Source organism: Dermatophagoides farinae, chromosome 1 (genome assembly GCF_024713945.1).
Source record: "Dermatophagoides farinae isolate YC_2012a chromosome 1, ASM2471394v1, whole genome shotgun sequence".
In the NCBI taxonomy this organism is placed as follows: Eukaryota; Metazoa; Arthropoda; class Arachnida; order Sarcoptiformes; family Pyroglyphidae; genus Dermatophagoides; species Dermatophagoides farinae.
In genome coordinates, this window is record NC_134677.1 from 2,444,553 (window position 1) to 2,461,996 (window position 17,444).

General features: G+C 28.7%; 4 protein-coding genes across 12 annotated transcripts; 1 reads left to right on the forward strand and 3 right to left on the reverse strand.

Moving 5' to 3' along the window:
- Positions 1-42: 42 nt before the first annotated feature.
- LOC124491552 (cysteine-rich motor neuron 1 protein-like) lies at positions 43-7,625 on the reverse strand. 8 transcript variants are annotated; one of them, XM_075735148.1, is made up of 8 exons: positions 7,405-7,625; positions 6,604-7,344; positions 2,324-3,078; positions 1,381-1,967; positions 1,183-1,301; positions 910-1,110; positions 532-852; positions 43-463 (listed from the first exon to the last, which is right to left on the reverse strand). In XM_075735148.1, exons 4-8 carry the CDS (start codon positions 1,869-1,871, stop codon positions 213-215), a joined length of 1,383 nt encoding a protein of 460 aa, XP_075591263.1. In that variant the 5' UTR covers positions 1,872-1,967; positions 2,324-3,078; positions 6,604-7,344; positions 7,405-7,625; the 3' UTR covers positions 43-212. The 8 variants fall into 8 exon arrangements, with proteins under 8 accessions (XP_075591263.1, XP_075591264.1, XP_046910166.2 ...); XM_075735149.1 differs by lacking the exons at positions 6,604-7,344; positions 7,405-7,625 and adding an exon at positions 2,037-2,280 and having other exon boundaries at positions 2,661-4,592; XM_047054210.2 differs by lacking the exons at positions 2,324-3,078; positions 6,604-7,344.
- A 1,278-nt stretch (positions 7,626-8,903) lies between these two features.
- Positions 8,904-13,495, reverse strand: alph (protein phosphatase alphabet). 2 transcript variants are annotated; one of them, XM_047056016.2, is made up of 8 exons: positions 12,621-13,209; positions 12,007-12,243; positions 10,939-11,233; positions 10,198-10,862; positions 9,907-10,128; positions 9,726-9,843; positions 9,530-9,638; positions 8,904-9,426 (listed from the first exon to the last, which is right to left on the reverse strand). In XM_047056016.2, the coding sequence occupies exons 3-8, from the start codon at positions 11,105-11,107 to the stop codon at positions 9,354-9,356; spliced, it is 1,356 nt and encodes a 451-aa protein (XP_046911972.1). In that variant the 5' UTR covers positions 11,108-11,233; positions 12,007-12,243; positions 12,621-13,209; the 3' UTR covers positions 8,904-9,353. The 2 variants fall into 2 exon arrangements, with proteins under 2 accessions (XP_046911972.1, XP_046911973.1); XM_047056017.2 differs by lacking the exon at positions 12,007-12,243 and having other exon boundaries at positions 12,621-13,495.
- Positions 13,496-13,836: 341 nt separating this feature from the next.
- On the reverse strand, positions 13,837-16,014 carry LOC124492936 (ADP-dependent glucokinase). Its single transcript, XM_047055965.2, has 4 exons — positions 15,339-16,014; positions 14,407-15,280; positions 14,103-14,340; positions 13,837-14,018 (listed from the first exon to the last, which is right to left on the reverse strand). The coding sequence occupies exons 1-4, from the start codon at positions 15,827-15,829 to the stop codon at positions 13,993-13,995; spliced, it is 1,629 nt and encodes a 542-aa protein (XP_046911921.2). The 5' UTR covers positions 15,830-16,014; the 3' UTR covers positions 13,837-13,992.
- A 93-nt stretch (positions 16,015-16,107) lies between these two features.
- Rtc1 (RNA terminal phosphate cyclase 1) lies at positions 16,108-17,397 on the forward strand. The gene is made up of 2 exons (XM_075735446.1): positions 16,108-16,720; positions 16,765-17,397. Exons 1-2 carry the CDS (start codon positions 16,108-16,110, stop codon positions 17,307-17,309), a joined length of 1,158 nt encoding a protein of 385 aa, XP_075591561.1. The 3' UTR covers positions 17,310-17,397.
- Positions 17,398-17,444: the final 47 nt, after the last annotated feature.

The window sequence follows — 17,444 nt, forward strand, 5'->3', positions numbered from 1 at the left end:
ATCCCTTTTTTATACATTTGCCATTAATAATACTAGATGTCGTTAGTGTATCAGAAGAAAAAGTTTTATTCACAAAAAAGCGGTAAATTCAAATTTATAAATTTAATTGCTTATTTTACAAAAAAAAAATCAAATTTAAAGTGGTGTTAATGTTATAACATTGTTGTATGACTAGAGATGATTTCGGATAAACAAATAGTCAATAATCTTGTTTATGTTGTTTGGCCATTTGATTGTCCATTAATTTGGCTCAATTCATTATCAAGATCATTATCTTCATCGTCATGATTATTATTTGTAAATTTTTGATTAATATGTTCATAAATATGTGAATGATTTGTTTTCGATGTTTTTGAATGATTTTTTAGGTAAACACATGCCGTATAGGAACAAAATGAGCCGACAACAATCACGATAGCAAAGCCTAATAGAATCCATATTGAAGTTAGATTATTCTCATTGGCTAGTCGAGTAATTTGAAAAAAACAATTAATATTTCAATGAAAACATTAATCATAACTTTTTAAATACCTGGTCGTTGAGCACCATGATCAGATTCTATCAATTCAACTTTTGTTTTTGGAATTTCTTTACATTTACATAGCTGACTATGATTGTCAGTGGAATTGATTTGAAAACCAAATGGACATTTTAAATTACATTCACATTTATCACAGCATTTATCATTCTGCCATTCACGTCGTTCATTCTCTGTACATGGACGATCACAAAATTGTTGACCACCATATGGTGAATTACAGATGATTTTCTCATTTTTACATTCACAACGTCGACAATTATCGATCCATGCAGATGAATCATCATGTTTGATTCCTTTCTCATCGATACAAGCTAAGAAGAAAATTTTGTTTAAAAAAAATTACACCAAACTATTCGAACAAGCCATACCTTTGCAACGTGGACAACATTGTTCTGAATCAAGTTTTTCAGTGTGATTGACCGGTAAACATTTAAATGGACAATTTTTAATACTTTCACATTTTTGTACACCATCAATGCATTTACAACGATGACAATCATCTAATTTAAGCCATGAATCACCAGGATTATATTGTTCGCCATTTAAACCAATACATTTTTTCGGTATATCTATAAGGCCCAAAGAAATTTTTTAATAAATTTATTGAATTGAATAATTTTATTTAACATTTAAAAACTCACATGGATTACATTCAATTTGATCACAACATTTACTGGGAATTTTCATTGCTTTTTTCAACACTACCGGACGTGAACCGGGACATTTTTGTACAGTACATTTGGTTTCATCACAGTTACAACTGATGATCAATAATAAGTAAAGAAAAATGAACAGAATTAATCATGACCATTTCCTGATTGCAAAAATAAATAACTTACAAATGGAGACAACATTTTTTTCCATTAATTTCAATCATCTGTTGAACAATTTTACTATCAGTAGGACAAAAAATTTCATGATAATTTGTACAATTCATACTACAATCAACTTGAACACAAACACTAAATCGTTCATCATAATGTGGTAATGATCGACATTCAAAATTAGCAGGACAATTATATTCAGTCCCAAAAATACAACGATGAGTCAGATTCAATTGAATATCGAACATTGGATTATCATTATCGATCGTTATAATATCTTCATCGAGATTTGTTTGATTCGATTTTTTACGATTGAAAAATTGTGTTATATAACCTTCAGAATATTCACCTGGTTTCGGTATAGGAACCGGCAATGTTGATTTCCAATCACGTTTTGATCGATTCAATCGGTGACTATCGATAGTTGTTGAATGGATAATCACAAAACAGAATATAATAAAAGTGAATAATAAATTTTCGATCGATATATTGGACCACTTGATCATGATGATAATGATGATGATGATGATGATGATGATGATAGATGAATAATATAATGAAGTTTTCCTATACAATTAATGATGGTGTTTTATATCACAAAACTAAATGGAACAAGAAAAAAGAAAATTAATAAAAAAAAAATCAATCGTTAGAATTATTGTGAAAATTACAAAATATAATATATGAATGTGTTATGATTATGATGATGATGATGATGATGACGATGTGTAGAGTTAATGCAAAAAAAAAATTATTTTTTTTTTGATAGATCTTTGTTTGCGTAAGGATTGAATCGGATCTCTGATCTGATCTGATGATGACAAATGGTGAAATGAATTTGTTGTGTATATTTATATAGATTATCACTATGATGATGATAATGATATGATGTCTATACAAACAATATTTTCTTGTCTATAATATAAAAAAAGACCATATGAGAAAAAGGTGAAATTACCTAGGTCTTAGATTGTAGTTGTTGTTGTTGTTGATCTCATCTGAATCTCTCTATTCTCAAACTATATGATGTTATTATAAATTTTGGGAGATTAAAATTATAATAAAGTTTTGGATGTAAATAATAACAATTTTTTTCTGTGGAAAAGACGTTCGTTGACGAGAGAAAACAGAATTGAAATAAAAAACAGAGAAAGAGAAAGAAACACAAGAGAAGAAAAATATGTCAGTTTAACAGTGCATCACTCTTTTTCATTTTCTTGTCTTTTTTTCACTTGATGAAATGATTACTATAGTTTTTTTGGTGTTGACAAGATATGGCAAAAACAAATAATAACATTAATTCAAACGTTGTTAAATGGTACTGGTGATGGTGATCGATTATTGATAATGATTATGAAAGTTGCGAAGTTATTATTATTATTATTATTGATGTTTTAATTTAATGTGTCAATTGTGTTGGAATATAGATGAAAAAATCGATTACTAATCGATGATTAGAATCAATGATTGATTGATTCTAATTTATATATAAATTTGATCCAATAGTTTGTCGATGAACAACAACAGCAACAACAACAACAAACATACACATTAATCGGGTAGGTAAACATACTCGACGCAAAAAAAATGGAAAAAAATCTGTATGAAAAAAATTTCTTTTTTTTTGAAAGGATAAAAAGGGTGATGACGTTTGTTTTGCTGCTGAAACAATAATGATAATGTTGACAAATGGTATCCCAAACAACCGTTCGACTAAAAATCAAAATGAATGATCAAATCAATATTTATACATATAAATGTGTGTGTGTGTGTGTGTGGCATAAACATTCCCACCACCACCACCACCGTTTGAATCATATGAAAATTTTGTCATCATCATCATCATCTTTAATATAGAGACATAGTGTTTTAAGTATAAGAAAATAAAGGAAAAAAATGACTGATCATTGATCAATGATCATCGATCTATTTGTACAATTTGTCGCCAGAAACAAAATAAAACAAAAAAAAATTGAAGTGTTTATTTTGAATGAATCACTCACTCATTCGTACACATAAACACAGTTCAGGACCGGGGCGTCAATCAATCAATCAATCAATCATTTATCATTTAATTTGGTGATGAATCTAATATTAGAACATGTGCGTATTTGGTTGTATATGTTTTGGATGAATGTGATAATGTTTGATATCAAATTTCTAATCACAAACACACACACATACATGAATATGGTGAAAAAAAATTGTTGATGTTTTATCTATCGTAGTCGTTTTGAATGTCCAGTTTTGTCGTCATTGATCATCATCATGAATTTGTTGTTTTTTATCTTGTTGCGCAAATTCATTCATTCAATATTTAACATCATAACAAGAATTTTGTTGACATTGATACACATAAACCGGTTGATAAAGATGAGATATATAATCAAATCGGAACACACACACACACACACACATTCATCATAAATTTAGCATCATTCAATCAATATATGGTGTCAATGTTTTTCGTTTCAATCAACAAATATACATACATACACACACACACACACATATGGATCAATAACATTTACGGAATGGGGTAAAAGTTGATAATAATAATTTTGTTTGAAGGAAAAAAACGTTTGCTTTGCTCAAAATTTTTTTTTTGGCATCAATCGACATTTGTCGACTGTTTTTTACTCTTTTGATGATGATGATGATTATGATGAAATATTTCAATCAAATTAAAATCATAGGTTTTACACAAAAAAAAACACAATGAAGGAAAATTAGTTATTTTTTTTTAAATATCATGAATCGAATGATTTCTTTGTCTATTGAATTTCATCGTCTTCTACCAAATCTTGTCTCATCACAAAATATATAGGAATGTATTGTTGTTATGATAAAATGAAAATATTGCATTGGTGGCCACCACTACAATCAATGATAACTTGGAAGAAAAATATTTTTTTTTTTTGAAGTTTGAAGAGAGAAAGTGATATCATTGAAACACACAAACACACAGGATCAATATGGCTACCGTTGCTATGATGATCATCAACCTCAAGATAATGGTAATGGTGATGACGATTGATATATGATGATGGATTTAAATGTTTTCTATGGCAACACACACATACACACACACACATTAATCACAAACATCAAAATGTTATTTTTTTCAGGTCTATTCCATTTCAAATGTCGAAATTAATAATCATTTGATCCGATTTCGTTTAATATCAAAAGTTGTGTGTATGTGTGGTTTGTGTAATCGTAGAATCTGTATAACTCATTTATCGAATATTTATCATCACCACATTGTGTTTATTGTTGGATAATGGATTGGATTTTTTTTCTACAGGGAATTAAAAAAAACCAAATAAATAACCACCCACCTGTTAGTATTGTTTTCAATTTTGTTCTATTTGTTGTTGTAAGGTCATTTTTAATCATCAAAAATAACAACAATGAACGAACAAACATGGCAAGAATTAATGAGTGGCAAAGTCAGGAAAAAAAATTAGGTCAAAATTTAACATATTAAACAAGCTGAAAGAAAAATCATTAAAATATTTTTAGCCAAAGAAGAAAAAAAACGGAATAAATATTCAATTTGAAATGATGAAAAAAAAACAGCAGCAGCAGCAACAACAACAACAACAAATGGAAATTATGGAAATGAAGAGTTAAAGACACACATACACACGAACAGAGAACACAATAAAATGATAAATGGTGGATATGTACTAATAATAACCATATTCACGACTGATGGCTGATGGCATATTCAATAGAAAAAAAACAGGTAATTATTATGAACAGCTAATGGCAATATTTTTTTTTTGACGATATATTGTATTTAGTCTGAATCCCATGCATTCATGTTGAAACTCAAACAATTGTCATAATCACATAGACATTTGGCACAATAACAACAGAAAAAAATCCGATCATCATTGAAAACATTAATGTAGCCAAAATAATAATAATAATAAATTCTACAATCAACGGTAAATAAAAATAATAATAACGGGATAAATGATAATGTCTATGTCTAGTCTATTCATGTAGGCAATCAAGTGATGATGATGATGATGATTGTGAAATGCAATTGATGATTGACTTTTTTTTTTGGCGTTGCCAGTTTTTAAATATTATTTTAGACATAATGTTATCTATATTTCAAGATTGTTGTTGCTGTGTTTGTGTGTGTGTGTTTTTTTTAGATGCAAATGATTTAATTGGTTGGTTAGTTATCATTCAAGTTTTCAACAACAACAACAACAACAACTACAATAATAATACTTAATGACAAATAGGTAACTTTATAAAGTAAATATTTAATTTCAATTGTAATATATTGATGACGATTGATTGATTCTATTCGATACTGTATGTGTGCATGTGTGGTATAGACACAATACAATAGTGACTGATGATGATGATGATAATGATGATAAGTGGTGTATGAAACATTAACAGAATGATGATAATTCTTATGTGTTAAGTAATAAATACACACAATAGAAAGCTATAAAACAAAACAAAAAATAGAGTCACTACTAGCAGCAGCATAAGCTGTCAATTAGCATCTATCTATAGATTCTTCATATGAAGAATATGGCATTTTTTTTTTTGGTGAAACCAGATTTTTCACACAAGCAATATTTGTAAATGCAAATATTTGTCAACCCATGCACACACACACACACACACTATATTTTGATTTTGCCGTCGTTTGCGTATACGCATCTGGTACATGGTATAAAAAGTTTCAAACTATCAATATTTCATAGATAAATAGAATTTGAATAACAAATAAAAATTACAATTTTGGGACTTTTTTTTCAGTGTAGAAACAAAACAAAACAACAAAAAAAAAAACACTAAACATCGGAATAATGCGGAAGAAACAAGAGAAAAAAAACAATTTATATATTGACGATTTATATCTCGAATCATTTATATCAATTAAATTGCTGATGTTTTCAATGTGTGTGTTCCGGACAGAAAATGAACAAAATTTTTGTCTACGCTGCTGAATTGGATTCAAGTTATTATAACAACAGTCATCGGTTCTTGGCTTTTGATTTGAATTTCTATTTCTTCACTCATTCAATCAATTCATTTATTCTAATTGAAATTCACACTTCATAAGTGCAAGCATTTAAAAAAACAGAAACATTATTGAAACAGCATTCTTTATATTTGAGAAACAAAATCAATGAAAAAGAAAACAACATTCACATTTGGAGCTAAATAATTTTAAAGTTTTTGTGTGTGTGAGAGTACATTTTGTGTGTTGATGAAATCGAAAATCATTTTCTCGGCAAAATGCCATACTCAAAACAAAACAAAAAATCAATATAGAAAAACAAGGAGCAACTGATATTTGTGTGTAGGCGATTCATCAATGAATTTCGAAATCAATTGAATAATTTGATGAATCAAAAAAAAAATGACGATGTAGGAAAATCCAATACTTGTTGTTGTTGTTGTTGTGTTGTTAAATTTTCCAATTTCCATTTTATTGATTTGTTTGTTTGTTTGTTTACAATTTGCTGAGTGTATAATATTGTTCGATTGCACAAACGAAAATCTCAACAAAATCTTATTGTGAATCGGATGATGATGATGATGATGATGGATACAAATGACCGTTATTAATAATGATAAAACAAGTTGATGGTTGTTAACATGAACATATAACACTACCTATCCAATATAGCGGTACATTAAACAGTTTTTAAGACGTATCCAAGAAAAAAAAACAAGTTTCAAGAGATGAACAACACAGTCAGTTGTGGTTGAATATGTTAATGTTTGTTTCAAGAACATCAGTATCATTGACAGATTGAACATTCACATATTTTGACGTTTGAAAGTAAAAGACAAATGAAAAAGTTATTCAATTTAAAATCGTTTTGCCGTGGGCAAAAAAAACCACATTTCCGTCATTCAATGACAAAACTTTATTGTCTAATTGAAATTGATTGATGAAACTTTCATTAATGATTTGCGATATAAAAAACACTATATTTTTGATGATTGAAAAAAAATTATTCAATTTGATGATTTTTAATTAGAACTCACCTAATTTAGGATGACATTTGTTGAAAACATTATCGAAACAAATAAACGAATAACTTTTGATCAGAAACCACGCACAGATTCGAGTTGACATACTTATGGTCTGGAAACTTATGGAAATCAACAATGAAATTTGATTCGAAGAATTTTTTTGTCGTTTAATGCAGTATGAAATGTCAATTTTAAAATCTTTTTGAAAATTTTGTATAAATTTTTTAATTTTTTTTTCAAAATAAGATAAAAATAATAATGTAATAACATAACGATGACTGAAAATTGATGATCAATCGCAGATTCGAATAAATATGAACACACATATGTATTCAAAAATATTTTTTTTTTCATCATCAACGCCATCTAGTAAATTTAATTCGAATATATAACTTGAAATGATGGTAATATTTTCACAATGAATGAATGACAATGAATATAAGCAAAACAAAATGAGAAAAAAAAGAAGGAAATAAACAAGCAACAAATATACCAAAAATGAATGACAAAAATTTTTTTTTTGTTGATTGATTTGATTGACATATTGTGAATGTGAATTTCAATAATGAATTTGAATTGAAGAAAAAATTGTTCATTCATATCATATTCAATATACATCATACGTCATCTGTCAATTAATTTGTAACAATACAACAAAAATTCATTTTTAAACATTTTTTTTTGAACATGACATATTCTTGTTATTATTATAATTTCATATATCAGACTTTTTCAAATTATAAGATGTTTGAGTTTGTGTGCATGTGTGTGTGTGTGTGTGTTATACTTGTGTTTTTGATTCAAAATTCAATATCCAAAAAAGAACGAGAGAAAAAAAATTATTCACATTTTACAGAATTTTGAAAGGAAAAAAAATTCCAGTTTTTTTTTGCAAATATATTTTCATCATCATCATCATGATCATTAACACAGAATTAGACAGTGCACATCATCATCATTATTATTATTATAATAAAAAAAAGATTCTAAATTCACTTCTATACAATGTAATTCAAATTCTATATAACCAATCTCAATTCTCTCTCACACTGATTTTAGTTCTTTGAATTGTTTCTGGCAATAGTGTGTTTTAGGTTTTTTTTTAATATTAGAAAAAAAAAGAATAGAATATACATACAGTTCATAAGTAAATATAATGAATGAATGAATGAACGAATAATTTTAGTTTATGGATTTTCAACAACAACAACAGGAACAACAACAACAACAACAAAAAATGTGGCTGGAGTTTTTAATTTTTTTTTCAATCCAATTTCCAACACACACACACACACACGCATTCCACCCTTGTTTTTTAAAACTCTGATGATGATTGATTTTAAAGGAGAAAAAAAATCTTTTGTTTCTGAAAAAAATAACCTGAGCCTGGGTGTTGGTTGTGTGTTGTTTTTTTTTTGTAAAAAAAAAGAAATGAATCAATCATCGAAATTCATTTCATGTTTGTTACACAACTTTTTCAATCATCGAATTTATCAATCGAATAATAATAATTTCAGAATTGTTGTCGTTTCTTTTTTTTTCTGTTAAAATTATAATTATTAAGAACAAATGAAGCAATTATAATAATAAAAATTAATTTGAAATGTATATAGACACATCGACAATCGAAAGGGAAAGGGGCAGATAAAATTCAATTGAATTTTTTTTTGTGTCTGTGTTGTGTGATTCGTGTGTTTGTGTTTGATGTGTAATGTAACATTTTTTTTTTCTTTCTTTTTTTTCACTCTCAATTTTTTTTTCGTAGATTTATATATTTCATCGAAAATATAATTTTGTTTTTTTTTCTGAAGAAAAAATAATAAAAATTTGTTGGCATATTATATCCGTTATTATTATTATTGAATGTGTGTATGTATGTTTGTTGTATGTTGGGTGTGTGTGTGTGTTTAGTTTGCACATCGCTCAAAATCAATAAGGGGGCTGAAAAAAAATCGATTACGTCATTGGCCATTATTTACTCTGTTATTACGTTTTTCAACTTGTCGTCGTTGTATTTCTTCGATCAGTGTCCGTCTAAATTTTTTTTGTTTGTTGTTGTTATTAAAAAAAATATAGAAAAAATGTCAAAATTAAACGTCAATTAATCAAATAATATAATGTGTTTATCTTAGCTTACTTTGCATCTAAACCACCGCCAGGAGGTAGATTATCAAATTTAATATTTTTAAGCGATTGCATTAAAAGATATATTGAATTATACAATTCCATATTACGAAACAATTGACCTTATTCGATGGAAGGAAAAAGAAATTGATTTAGTTAGTTATATCTGTCGGTTGATAAAAAAAATGAAGAATTAACAACAAACATACAAACTACTTCATTTTTGATTTTTTCATTCAATTCTTCATCTTTACGTTTAGTTTCTTCACATATTGGTGGTGCTCCAGGAAATGTAACCAGAACTACACTCATATTATCTGTACTTCCCTATAATAATGATGATAAAAATCATTGATTATTTTGAATTGTTTTTTTGTTTTGTTTTCATACCTTATGAAGACATGTATCGACGATTGTGGAACAAACTTCACCAACATTTGAATGTATACGTATTTGATGACGAACAAAATCACAAAGATCATCATTGTTCATTACATCCCATATACCATCGCAAGCTAGAATTAAAAATTCATCGGCACTTGGATCACGTTCAACGATGGTTATTTCTGGTTCAGGTGAAACCAATTGTTCACATGGTCCACGACCAACAACCTGTAAAAAAAAACAAACATTCATTAACAATTTTTTTTCATAGAAATCCAAATAATAATAAAAACATACCTGTTTATATTGATAATCACCAAGTGCTCTGGACACGGCCAATGAACCATTGACACGTTGAATCATAACGCTACCACCAGCAGCTTGAATTCTTTCTCTTTCCTGTGGATTTACTGGCTTATGATCTTTTGTAGAGAATATAGCCTGGCCATTACGGGAAAGTACGGCACGTGAATCACCACAATTAGCAAAAAATAAGTGTGTTGGTGATATTAAACAGGCTACTGCCGTCGAACCAGATATATCTTCCCCGGATTCTACTTCTGGCAATGATTTCATTTTTTCATCAAGTTTCAAGAATGCTTCCCGTATGTTTGATTTGATACGTTCTAAATTATGATCACTGCCATCATCAGTGGCTTGTGAATTCATCATTGTTTCCAATTCATTTTCGGTTCGATCACATTCTTGATTTTGTTGTACTTGTTGATTGTTTTTGTTGCTATTTTCAATATTATTATCACCAACAATAGATGTTGTTGGTGTTGGCGATGATGATGATGATGTTGTTGTTTGTTGAACATCACCATTATTCGTATTGTTTTCTTTGGATAACTTTGATGCAGCAGCAGCATAATCAAGAAAACTATCCGTTTGTAATATTGTATTAAGAAGATTTTCAGCACAATGTGCCGATACATAGGCACCAGCGTGACCATCAAACACTTTTTATATAGTAAAGATAGAACAAAAAAATATAGATGAATTATAACCAAACATAAAAAAAATCTATCCACATACCGGCAAAAAAACTCCATTCAGGTAGACCAGGTAAACCAACTTTAGCACAATGAGCATCTTCCATTTCAACTCGCCATCCTTGCATTGAACATACACCATAACGTAGATCATTACCCGTACCGGTATCGGTCGTTTTCTCTGTGTGTGGTGTATCCAATATGGCTCCCATGTTTTTGTTTTTTATTATTATTATTTCGAGTCAATCAATTGTAGTTGGAAATATGAGAATAATAATAACAGCGATAAAAAAATGATAACCACGAAAATCAACGTTTTTTGGATGGAAAAATAGATTCTATATAAATGAAGAAAAATTGACATTAGAATTTTGTAGGAACAAACAAACAAACAAAACAGAAGAAAATTTAATTCATAACCAATAATTTAATTTTCTATTCCATACAAAAAAAAACAATTTTTTTTTGCCTCAACAATAATTGATTGAAAGCAAAGGCTCGTGATAATTTTCTAGTTTTCAGATATAATATAATATATATATTGAATTGAATATATTTCATCAATATCAAATATCGATGGTAATCGATTACTACACACATACACGCACACATACACACACATCATACAAAAAAATTACTATAACATAAAAACTTATGCAAAAAAAAAAGATAAGATTCCATTATCTAATATGGTGGCGCATTATAATTTTCTCATTATCAATCTTTTATATTGATGTTCAGTGATGATGAGATTAAATGAAATGGAATCAAATATGACACATCCATAACAAAAGACAATGATTGATGAATCGATATCTTTGGCGTCCTATCAACAACAACAACAACAACAAAACAAAAAATACCCAAGAATGACATCACAAACACTCATCACTAGCAGTCAAAACAAGGGACATATGAAGTGTTGTAGCTAATAATGATAATGATGATGCTTTTTGAAAAAAAATATGTTCAACAACAACAATGCCTAAATGCAATCTTTTTTCTCTGAATTCATTATCTATCGTAGAAAATATGAATATGAATCATCATCATTGGAACAAAAAAAAAACAACAAATAAAACATTGAATGTTAATTGTAGTAAAAATTTACCTAAATAATTTTGATGATGATGATGATGATGATGATGTTGATGATTTGTCAATGTAAATGTCTTCTTGGTGTTGTTGATGATAATGTTGTTAATATTAATGATATATAATGTAAAATTTATTAAGGCCACACAATTATGATGACGAATGATGATCAATGATTAAAATGATGATTTTTCACAGATGTTTGATATTGATTATTTTATATCCAATCCACAATGGAATTCTACGATAATCTCTATGATGTAAGAATGGTAAAATATTACTATAACCTTTCAATTGTTCTTAGTGATGATAATATCATCATCATTATTATTATGACTGGTTAAATTCAATGTCTTTAATGTTAGAAAACAAATGCTGCTAATACAATCATACACAAACACAAAGATTCTATTATAATCATTACAACTGTATACTTGTTATCATTCATCTTCATGTTCATTTGTTTGTTTTTTTAATAAATCAAAAATAATTATAGTTATGAAACATGAGTACTAATATAATGAGAGGGAAAATTGTATGATCGAATTCGTACATTCGAATTATTTTGTTCATCATCATCAAATAGGAATTAACAAAATATATAGAAACAAAAAAAAAAAAAAAACAAACCAGAATTCTTTGGTTGATATTCGAATCATTGAATGAAAATACCCAAATGAATGAATGATTATCATTCAAAAATAGTCGATGGTCGCGTATTGTCGTTGTTATTGTATATATTGATTTTATGTATGAAATGATAAACAGAAAAAAAGGAGATTCTCGATGATTATTGATGGTGGTATTATCTTGTTTTTAAGTTTTTCGTTTTTTATTGATCGTTGTCTTTTCACTTTATCTTTGCGTTCGTTGTCTTCGTAAAGAAACAAAAAAAAATTACGATGGATTTGGATGTTTTTTTCTCTTTCTCGTGTCTGTTTTTTGGTTTTTATGGATGATGTTGTTGTTATTGATGATGATGATGATGATGATGATGACGGTAATATTTGATGAATGTTGGATGGATGGCTCTTGTCGTCAATACTGCTGATGATGATGATCGTTGATTTGGTTGGTTGTATCGTTGTTTTTTTTTCTCGTTGGTGGTGGCAGGCTTTTTTACTTGATATTCAATGATTATGGTTTGTCTCTCTCTCTCTCTCTCTCTCTCTCTCACTGTGTGTGTGTATCTGTATGTATGTTATTGAGTTCTTCTTCGCAAATAGAAAAAAAAATTGAATGGCAAGAGCATTGCTTCTCCCCCATTTATTTTTGTGTCTTTCTTGTTCTTTTTTATTTTTATTTTTTTACCCAATTTATACGTTGCATGTATCTTCAACACATCTTGTTAATTTTTCAATCAAAAAAAAAAAAAAATTCTTAATGCACTTTTCTTAGGAAATTTTTTTTTTCACAAAAACAAATTCATCTCAAAAATAAAAAAAAAAATAATTGAATCAATGGAATATACCGGAATCTTTTCGTGGGCGATTCAGTGAAACAAAAAAAACATGATTTCTATTCTGTAAATTTTCCTAATTTATGGTTTTTTTTATAAAAAAAAATGATATCATAACATTACTTTTTTTTTAATTGAACACACTACACTAATTTTGATTCCATTACATATATAATTAAAAAATGACGTACAATGATGATGATGATGATGATAATGACATTAAAATTTTCATCAATGTTTGTAATATCAACGTTTTGCTTTCCAATTCCACCATTTTTTTCTTGCCATTGTATTTTACTTGATTGAATGGAAATGTAATTTTTTTTTATATATTCAATCTTTATAAAACATATGGTTAACCATATATATATTAGTTTTAAATGTGTATTGATTGATTGAGAATTTTTTTTTTATTTTTTGCACATCATAGAAACGAATAAAATTGAGCAAAAAAAAAAATTAATGAATGAATTTTTGTTTTTGTTTGGTCGATAAATATTATTGATTGATTGTGATTATCATCATTATTGGTCTTTAGTGTAATCATATTTGAAGCATCAATCCGGAAGCTATATTTATAAGAATAAAGTTGAAAAAAACATTGTTTTAATTGTATACAATAATGTTTTTAAATATCATCAAAAAAAACTTACCAGAAATATTATCACCAGCACCAACAGTTTGTACAACATCCGTACAAACCATACCGATTGCCAGACAAATTTGAACACGTGTTTTATTGAGAATTAATTCGGATTCAATATTTTCTTCCCAACATCTGATTGCTTGATCTAATTCAATTCTTTCAATATTTGTTTCATCCATAGTCATGGCAAATGAATCATCCAAAAGTATATTCACTCGTTTCAAATCAATTTCAGGCAAATTACACTTGAGAAAAATATTTGAAAAAAATGATTGAAATGTATGAAGAAAGAAAAAAGCCATTCAACTTACAGTGTAACGATAAGCTGTTAATGATGCTTTTGCCATGGCCGCTTTGTTTGATTTCCAAATCGATTGTTTGGATTTCGAATCAATTCTGGTCATCACTACTTGATAGGCTAATGTATGAACATGAATTCGACTTACACGTCCATTTCCAATCGATTCTAATAATGCAAACAATTCACGCATTTCATCCAGAACATGTGCAACACGTGGAAAAGGATTCGATGAATAGGAAATGTTACCGAATTTCATTAATGATAATAAATTAGCGGCCTCTTGTTCGTTCATGCCAAAGGAATCCATATGTGGAAATATCTGATTCACAACGGAATCTAATAATCGATTTTCAGTAAATGCTGCCATTTCAAAATGTGTACGGAATGCTTGATTATTTTCACGGAATCGTTCTAAATCTTTGGCAAGATTTTCAATAGCTTGTGTTCGTATATGAAAATCAATAGGGCTATTGTCCAACATATGTAAACCGGTAAGAACTAATATATCTGGTTTGAAATGTCTTAATTGTTCGAAAAATTTGGTCCTCGACAATAGCTTAACATTATTATCATCACTATGTACAATCAATCTATTCGCTCTTGGACTTTTGTATTGGTCCCATTTTTCATTTGTATTATATTCCAATATCACATGATAATCATCTTGATCGATTATTGGGCCACTGATTTGAATGTTATTTGGAAATTTTTTCGACAATTTATCAGTTATTTGAGCACCTAACAAAATATTTTCGAAACCTTCACGAGCGAAACGTATCGATATTAGCGGTGCATTGCTTCCGATTGCTTCATTCTTTTGAATTTTTTTCTCATCAATCAAACTGATCAATTTGTTGAACACTTCTTTGGATTCTATATATCGCCTAAGAATTTAAAAAGTATTTGAAATTAAATAAAATTACACCAAAATAAACACCTTACTCGGAAGCAACACCACGTTGAAAATAATAGGCAAATAGTTCAATAAATTTATTCCAGCTATCAATATGATCATGTGGTTTAGCATCGATAGGTGATTTAAATTGATCCAACACATCAAGTGCTCTGATAACCAAATCCGTACAAACACCTAGACCGATGGCAATACGAGATGATTTTGATATGGAAACATTATGTTCAGCTTCTAACAATTGTTCAAGGATCACATTTAAACGTGTTCGATCGTTGTTGTAAAATAATTTATTGTAAATCACATTTGTGCTAAATGACAGTGTATACCAAGTTTCGTAGAGAAATTCTTTTAATTTATCATTTAATGGTTTTAAACTTGTAGGCATTTCATGGTGATATTCTTTGATAATATAATAAATACCAATAGAAATGAGCAAGACAAGCAACGATAATTTCCAGAATCGATTAGCCACAGAATGAACGACTGATTGTTGTGATTGTGTTTGAATTTTTTTGGCCATCACGTTGTTTGATTTGTTCTCACATTCATGGCACAAACATTAACCGATATTTAATTGCTACGAAGAGATTAAAATTTTGAACCCATAAATGATAATTAAAAATTTTCTTAAAAAAGTGATTACTCAAGTGGTTAAACTCATCATAACTACATTCTGCTTATTTTGCAAGTCTTACAATTGAATTACGTACATTATGAGTAGCTATAACCACGTTTTTTTCGTTCAATACGAATTCTTGTGTTTCAACAAAAACAGAATTTATCGCTAAATTAATCGACATGGATTTTATCGAATTTCAAGGTAGTAATTGTCTCCGTCAAAGAATTATTCTTGCTACATTAACAAGAAGAAAAATAATCATCGATCAGATACGTGATAGAAATTCCTCCTCATATGGTGTGCAGAAATATGAAATAAGCTTGCTGAAATTATTGGAAAAAATTACCAATGGTTCGTCGATTCTGGTTGATAAAAATGGCACCCGAATCACATACAAACCTGGAATACTATACGGTGGCTCTGTGGAACATTGGTGTTCTCTTGAACGATCTATTGGGTATTATCTGGAAGTTCTTATACCTTTGGCACCGTATTGTAAAACTCCTATCGAAGCTCGATTACATGGAATAACAAATGATACCATTGATCCATCTGTCGATGCTCTTCGACATTCTTCAATCCCATTATTGAGACAATTTTTTGGCGTTTTCGATGAAGAACAACTTGAATTGAAAATAATTTCACGTGGCCTTAAACCGGGTGGTGGTGGAATTGTTTCGTTCAAATGTCCTGTTCGAAAAGTTTTAAAACCCGTTCAATTATTGATGCCTGGAAAAGTTAAACGAATTCGTGGCATTGCATTCGCAACAAGAGTATCACCACAGATAGCCAATCGAATGGTCGATACAGCTAAAGGAATGTTGTTGAAATTCATTACAGAATGGTCGATACAGCTAAAGGAATGTTGTTGAAATTCATTACAGACATTTATATTTATACGGATCATCTTAAAGGAAAAAATAGTGGTAAATCTCCCGGTTTCGGATTGTCTCTGGTTGCCGAAACAACTGAAGGAGTGTTCTATGTGGGTGAATCAATGTCCAAACCTGCTGAATCAAATAGTGGTGTATCGATTCCAGAAGATGTTGCTAAATTAGCCGTATCAAATCTTTTCAACGATATCTATCGTGGTGGTACAATCAATACGATCAACCAAGGAATGGCCGCTATATTCATGTCATTCACCGATCGTGATCTGTCTAAAGTAATATTTGGACCATTAAGTCCATATACTATACAATTGTTGAGACATTTACAAACATTTACATCATTAACATTTAAATTAGAATCGGAATCATTGAATAGAAATGATGAAGATAATCAAAACGAAACGAATATAATGATGAAAATTGGATCGAAAAAAATTATTGCCGCATGTATTGGTATTGGTTTTATGAATATAAACAAAACTGTTAAATAATTCTCACATATTTCTGTAAAAAAATTTTCATAATTCATTTTTTTCTTTTTTGAAAATAAAATCAATTCATCATTTAAATAAATTAAAATTCTTGTTACTGATTTTATGAATCGGATATATCATTAATAATAAATC